Consider the following 7,913-nt stretch of genomic DNA (forward strand, 5'->3'; position numbering starts at 1 on the left):
TTAGAATAATCTTCACCTTTATATTTTAATAATTATTCTATTTTAATTGGCATTTGCTGGTAAATGTCATACCAATGAAGTTGGTTAGTATAAATAAAAATCATACAAATTAATACTTATAAATACAAATACAAATTAATACAAATGAATCCTTTGAAAACCAAGGGCAATCTTGTCACACATAGCAACAAACAATATTAAGTGGTCTGTTTCAAAATGAAAACAAATTCATTTTATTAGGTTCAGAAACAATTACAACATATCCTGGTGAGTGGAGCACAGCACAGATATAAACAAAGCACAGATAACTGAAATACTGTAAACCTGGAAGATTCAGTTTGTACTGAATTAGTTGTTAGAATAATGTCTTTTAGAAGTCTAATTGACAGAAACTGCATTTATTTTATTAAAAAAAGCACAAAGAGCACAATTACATGAAGACATTATGCATACATTAAATAAGGATACCACCGGGATCAGAAAATAACAGGATGGATTGTATATAAAATATAAGCTGCATTGCTCTGGACAGGAGTATTTGCTAAATGCCTAAAATGTAATGTAAATATATTTGGCATTTCAGAAAATGCATATTTCGCTTGAACAGTAACAGGCAATCTGGGTGGGTTTTGCCTATACACCACAACACAGGTAGCCTTCCAGAGTTGAGAGGTGCCAGCAAAACAAATTTGTTTTCATCATCTTTTCCTACCACAATGAATGATAAAGTGTCTTTTTGATTGAGCATTTTATCGACCCTTGCATGGCAACCACATATTGCTTTAGTGATATGTTTGGAGTGAAACTAGGAGGACATTTTCAAATGGCCAGCTGGGGATGTGGCCTTCACAGATAGGCTTCTGTGTATTGTTAGCTTACTTGTAATGAACCTAGAAAATCAACACTGGAAAAAATGGTTTAGTCATAAATTTACTGTATGAACATTATAAATTATATCAATGCTATTAAAAGCAAAACAGGTTTTGGAGCATCAGCATCACTGATTTCTCAACTTCTCATGGGTATATGAACAACATCATGCACACACAGCCTCACTAGTGAGCTAGCGACCTACATATTGAGGCAAGACGTAGGCTGGAGCTTGCACCAGCTAATTAGCCGGCAAAGTTATGCTTTAGCCCAGTTTTCATAGTGCAGTCCGTAAGTATTTGGACAGTGACACAATTTTTGCTGTTTTGTCCCTGTACTGATTACAGAGATTGTGTTGATGATGTGTGTGTGTATATGATTTGTAATCAACCAATTCACATGGTTAAAGAGAACATTCTCAGCTTTTAAGAATATTTTATACACTTTGAATGCATCATGTATTTTTTAGAAATTACAGCTCTTTTTAAACATAGTCCCCACTATTTCAGAGCACCATAATGTTTGGGACATATTAATATTATACAGTAGTTATGTTTAGTATTTTGTTGCATATCCTTTGCATGCAATGGCAACTTGAAGTCTTTGCTGAGTACATTCTCTGGCAATGCTTTTCTAGTTTTTGCCTTTGAATGACACCTTTGTTGCTTTAGCAGTATGTTTGGGATCACTTTCATTGGCTATCAGCAGTAACATCATCAATGAAGACAAGTGAGCCAATACCTGTGGCAGCCATACACTTCCAAACCGTAACACATCCAACACCATGTTTCACAAATGAGGTGGGGGGTGCTTTGGATCTTGGGCAGTTCCTGTTGGCCTCCATACTTTGCTCTTATCATCACTCTGATACAAGTGAATCTTTGTCTCATCCCCCCACAAGACCTTTTTCTACAATTCTGCAGGCTCATTTAGGTACTCCTTCTTAAAATTTAACCCGGCCATCTTGGTTTTTGCAGCTTTGGTTTGCATCTTATAGCGTAGCCTCTATAGCTATGTTTGTGAAGTCTTCAGTGGACAATAATCACTGACACATCCACTCCTGCCACCTGAAGAAGTTTCTGATCTATTGGACAGGTGATTGGGTTCTTTCTTCATTATGGTGAGAACTCTTCAGTCATCAACAGTAGAGGTCTATCTTGGTCTACCAGGCTCTTTGTGGTTACTAAGCTCACCAATGCTCTCTTTCTTCAAAAGGATGTTCTAAACTGTTTATTTTGGTAAGCCTTAGATTTGGCCTCTGTTTGACGGTTTTTTCTTACTTCTTAGCCTCATAATGGCTTCCTTGACTTTCACTGGTACAACTCTGGTCTTCGTGTTGACAAACACAAACAACAGATTCCAAAGGCATTATGAATAGAAATCATAGAAATCAAGACTAGATACTGAAAGCTTATTCCTGCACTAAGGAAGCAAATTAACACACTTGACTAATCAGAAACACCTGTGAAGCCATTTGTCCCAAACATTATGGTGCCCTGAAATGATGGGGGGGACTATGTTTAAAAAAGCTGACATTTCTACATGGTGAAACCAAAATGTATTTAAAAAATATCCTTTAATAAAAGCAGAGAATTTTTAACCACTTGTCAATTATTTGATTGCAAATAATTTGTGGATTACAAAGCCAAAATATGCCTTTGTCCCAAACATTATGGAGCTATATATATATATATATATATATATATATATATATATATATATATATATATATACACACACACACACAGAACACTGGCAAAATAAATATTAGTACTGAACAGTCTTGAAACTTTGAGCAGAAATGGAAACTATTTTGTATTCTATGACAAAATAGAAATAGCATCTTTACATGCACTAGCAATTGGAAAATTAAAAACAAATTTTAAAAGTTTCAAAACAAAACTGTGATTCGCAATTTAAAGCACATGCAAATGTCCAAAAGGCCTTACAAGGTTCACTGAAACACTTGGTACATTGCAGCTGAAACTTATTCTTGGTTGTTCTTTTTTACAGAACCACCCTGAGTGTCCTTTAAAAAGTACGGAAGTTACATGTGTTTCTGAAAAGAAAACACTAAAAAAGCCACTTCCCTTTCTCAAACCTAAGCTTCTCGTTTGTGCTTATGTAACTACACAAAGAAAAGGGTATGTGTATAACGTAACACAGCAAACCAATTTCACCAAACAGAGGTTTGGTTCAGTACCCATTTATTCATCTGGCTTTCTCTTAGGTTTCTTCGGATTTCTGGAGCGACTTTTGGCCTTGCAGAGCGGACATATGGGGGCATTCCGGTGGATTTGTTGGTGACAAGACAGACATGCCTAAAAAAAGTTGGATATTTTTGTCATTAAGAATTTTGTTTTTTTCAACATTACCATTTTGCTTTTCTAATTTATAAGAGCACATTTCAGATTACAAGAAATAATACAAGGCAATATTATACAGTTTTTGACCTTAAGTTTGTATGCACGTCATATTGACATAGGAGCAAATGGTGACCGCAATTTAATTCTCAGAGTGAGCCCTTTTTACCTTTATCAAGTATATACAGCTGTACTGCATGCAATGTATTTCTACAGTAGCTGAAGGATTTCTCAGTGTGTTCTTGCAGTTGTGCTTACAGCACAGAAAAGAAGTCGTGATGCACAACCTTTCATCATTAAAACAGCCTTACTTTTTCCATTCAAACTGATTAGCAGACAAATACACCTCACCACACTTTCATTCTTTTAACAAATCCCCAAATTGGTTTCAAGCACAAGAAGTGCACCGTGATAGCAAAGCCAGTGCTGTAGTTAAATAGCGCTGATCACATTTGAATTTGAGGTTCTCTAATCTTACCAAAATATCTTACTGACTCTTCTCTTGTTAACACAGATTCAGAGACACATACAGATAAAATATGAAAAAGAACTCAAAGCAACTAACATCAAGTAGTTTTAGGAGTACTTTTTAATGAAAAGTACAAACATTACTTTATGAACAAATGGTTAGGAAATAATAACAAATTGAATTAAAATATATTCGGAACAGGAAAAAAGCTTATAATCTCAAATCCCATTATCTGAATGTGACAGACTGTGCACCATTGATGGTTGTCGTAGAGAAGCTCATAACCCAAACAAATTTACAGGTCTGGTAATACCATTCTGCTTAAGGGCTTGCCTTTGAACAGCAAATTAATTGTATAACGTTCCATGTCCCAAAGGTACCATCTGTCTTTTAAAAACCAGAACGTGTTTTTCTCCACACGTAACCCACACTTAATAATCACTGCACTAGACTCCCAAAAATCAAACTGTACCACACATCTTTTTATCTAAAGTCCACAATCCTTCACAAACCAAGAAACACATTTTCGAGTGAAAAACACATTGTGGTTTTGAACCAATATAGCATATAAGAGCAGACTTGAAGTCATGGAAAGCTAGCTATTAGTATTTTCTGGTCAGTATAACACATCAGTAAAAACATAAAGGGATGCTGTCAAACAAGGGTGACCTATTAAGATACAGGACTGTAAAATGAAGCTGCCAATGTGATTTCCGACTGTCCTGGTTTGACCTCATATAGTGCTAACAATGACCACTCACCTTCATTGGTGGAGGTTGCTGTCGGAAAGTGGCAGTCTGTCGGGCATCTTGTTTCCGGGCAACCTGGAGCTGTTGAGCAGCTGCTGCTGCCGCAGCTAGAGACTCTGGAATAGGGGGCTCTGGGGGCTCTGTCTGCCACTCTGCCTTCTGCTTCTCAAAGTAGCTGGACAACCAAGAGGCCAGAGAGCATTACATTTTCATTACAAAGAAAAGCACACGCCTTTTACTTGGGAAGCCACAAGACTTCAGACAGAAGACATCCACACTTACTTAGTTCATCAACGTTAACAGAAAAGCATCTTCTGTACAGAAATGAGATTTATTTAGTAATTACAGTATGTGGTACACACATTTCTGTGTAATGTTTCTGAAATGGATGTCAGACTCACAACTTAGTCTTTCAGAACACATATCTATAAAAATAGAGAGCTCCAGTCTTTTTCTAGTTTGTGCTTAATCCTGAACATTATTATTTTGCAAAGAACAAAACCTGTGCATCACAGGTTTTCCAAAAGCAGAAATATTTTCAAAAATGAGCTCGCGTTACACAACAGCAAAACATATCCCCTGTGTCATCCAGGCGTATTTCACCAATGATAGACAAAGTAATAAAATGATTCAGAAAATAAGGTTAAACCGCAGAAGCCTGAAAGTGAAGATTAGTGCCAAGGTGAAGACGTACTCCAGTGTAAGCTTCTCCTCTTCTTCACACAGGTCTGGCAGTCTCTGTAGGCCTAGGGTCATCCTCAGAGCATCCACATGCTCCTTCAGGGGCTTATACTCCTCGTGAAGACGTCTCGTAGACTCCAGCAGCTTGTTGAGGTCATTCTCCGACTGCTTAATTGTGTTCTCCATCTAGGCCCAACACAAGACAACAAAAACAACAAGTCAGTTTGCCTAATCTGAAAGAAACAAGGTGATGTGGTTATCAGATGTGATTTTAACAACAAACAAACTAGAATGGCTCCTTGGAGATCAATCATAATTTTAAACACTTGCACTGACTGACTGATGCAGGCACTGGGTTTGCATGTACAATTACTGGGTCCTTACTATCCTTGTATAACATGATCTATAGTAATTCCCCTGGAAACAGGATTTCCCTAGCCATATGAACAGCCCCTTTTATGAATGCAGTTCCTAAATAAATAATTATTTTAAAAGTAACAAAACAACACATAAAAAGAGCTACGTATTTGTTTGTCCCTTTCTTTTTGATGCTATGAAGAAAGCTGAACAAAGACGAGGGAGTCTCTCTGTGGGACTCCATTGAGGGGGTACCTATGAAGCACCATGTGAATGGCAGATTGTGCATTATGTTAATACAATGTTATCTGAAGAAAAACATGCTTTTATCATACAAAAATGCCAAGTTACTCACGCATACAATGCACTGCCTACAAGCCATTAATTCAAACATGCAAAATGTTGGCCTGCCATTAAGAGTATTGATTTCAAAATTAGGCCCGGTTAAAAGGAACCATGTTGGCTACCTTAGCTCACACAAATTAAGCAAGATGTATTCCAAAGCAATGCTACCCAAAGTGAATTCTGTCTGTTGAAATGAGGTCAGAAGGTGCAGAAATGAATGTTTTTAAGGGCTGAAAGTCTGTGGTCATAATGGTTATTTCTGTAGAAACCCTGAAGAACTCTCAGTGCTCTATAGGCATGGGGCATGCCGCTCGACCAAGGCGAAACTTGGCGGGATGGCATACCTGCAATCGCAATGGTGCATTAGACATACCATATATTATGGTTCTAGGGTGGTACAAGTCAGCTTATATTTAATGCTTTCTTGGTGTTGCACTAATACTCATTGGTCTGGGAATGTTTGCTCACATAACTTAAATGCATTGACGATCTTTTTCACAATGACTCACCATGGATAAGATCTGCTAAATTAATGTAATAGAATATAACAAATAAAACAGAGCCAGCCTGCAGGTCAGACCCTGTGAGTGGACTTCAACTCCCAGGAACCTCTTGGCTGTCATCACGCACCACATTGATGTCAGCATGGATGAGACGCAATTCCTCCACATGGGCCATCTTCTCCTGCAGCAGCAGGTCCATCTCCTGCTTATACTCCTTCAGGTGCTTCTCCTCTGACTCCAGTGCCTCAAACTCAGTCTTCAGCCTGGATTTAATTTTTTCCATTTGAATGGTCTTGTTTCTGTAGTAGAATACCAAGTGAGAGATCATACTCAGCTGTAAGGACGTCAACTTTCCATTGTAATGTACTTTAAAACCAGCAATTTTTTAAAATTCAAAAATTCAGTTTATGTATTGGACTACTATATAACTTGTCTTAAGGCACTGTTCTAATGCATGGATGAGCCCCATGGTCTGATATAAAATCTGGACCTGAGTTGAATGGTCTTGTTTCTAAGACAGAACACAGTCTGACGACATTGGCAAAGTCTGCCAGCGTCCCCTGCTGGTCAATTGGGCTCCCGCAAATTTCTCTGTTGAGTTGGCCATGAAGCGCCTTCCTATGGCTCGTGGCTGACAGCACAATTAAAAATTAAACATTAGCTGTCAATCTAGCTATATAGACGGCAATTCGAACCCCTATTCATTCAGCACTTGATAATAAATATGTTTTAAAACATAATTAATTCACACAACCCGTCCACTTCATGAAGCAATCCTAGCTACCAAAAGAATACTTGGCTACAGCAAATGGAGGCAATTCCAAAATATAAAAGCTATCTCAGCAAACCATTTATTGTACAAGTAGCAATCTAACAAGCTAGTTTATGCAACAAAGAACGCGAAACAGAACAGCTATGTTTTATACTTTGCTGACTTTGTTTTGGAGAATAGTCTTTCAAGATAGCCACGCAAATAATACTTAAATAATGCAACAATTGCAGATTACTAGTTATCAGAATAGCAATGTCAAAAACACAAATGCACTTAGGTAAGCTTTCGCCAATTTAACTAGCTAGCTAGCCAAACTGACGACAGCTTACCGAAAGCTTACACAGCTAGTTATCACTTTGCATTGCATAGTGGTGAGCTATCATTACCGACAGAATCCAGGCGATTCGTGTCTTTACAAGACTACTGCAAAACTGTTACCATAACAGCAAGCTATAGCTACAAAGTATAATTTTGCTACCTCGCATGCACCACGGCAGTACATCGCCAGTTGGGGAAACTGTTTTTCATACATAGCCTAAATAAAAATAATTTAAACATATTAATGCTTGAAATTATAATTACCTGATTTCCTTTATGTTTTCTAATTTGCACATAATCTCTTGCTCATCCGCCATGATTTCAAATACACACACTAGCCACAAGCCTGCAACAACACAATAGATAGGAGGTCGTAGATGGCTGTAGCAGGAGATTGTGGTCATGTGCAAAATACATAGAATTGTGGTAGCTGCAGTCTAACACAAAAGAACGTCATGCTAATAAAACTACATTTCCCATCTACCA

The 7,913-nt window shown here is 37.6% G+C and overlaps 1 protein-coding gene across 2 annotated transcripts; it reads right to left on the minus strand.

Annotated features, from left to right (window-relative positions):
* Window positions 1-205: 205 nt before the first annotated feature.
* On the minus strand, window positions 206-7,846 carry zc4h2 (zinc finger, C4H2 domain containing). Of its 2 annotated transcripts, XM_035431728.1 has the most exons (6): window positions 7,692-7,846; window positions 6,836-6,848; window positions 6,465-6,623; window positions 5,146-5,318; window positions 4,464-4,626; window positions 206-3,191 (listed from the first exon to the last, which is right to left on the minus strand). In XM_035431728.1, exons 1-6 carry the CDS (start codon window positions 7,829-7,831, stop codon window positions 3,078-3,080), a joined length of 762 nt encoding a protein of 253 aa, XP_035287619.1. In that variant the 5' UTR covers window positions 7,832-7,846; the 3' UTR covers window positions 206-3,077. The 2 variants fall into 2 exon arrangements, with proteins under 2 accessions (XP_035287619.1, XP_035287617.1); XM_035431726.1 differs by lacking the exon at window positions 6,836-6,848 and having other exon boundaries at window positions 6,465-6,636; window positions 7,692-7,844.
* Window positions 7,847-7,913: the final 67 nt, after the last annotated feature.

This window comes from Anguilla anguilla, chromosome 9 (assembly GCF_013347855.1).
Source record: "Anguilla anguilla isolate fAngAng1 chromosome 9, fAngAng1.pri, whole genome shotgun sequence".
In the NCBI taxonomy this organism is placed as follows: domain Eukaryota; kingdom Metazoa; phylum Chordata; class Actinopteri; order Anguilliformes; family Anguillidae; genus Anguilla; species Anguilla anguilla.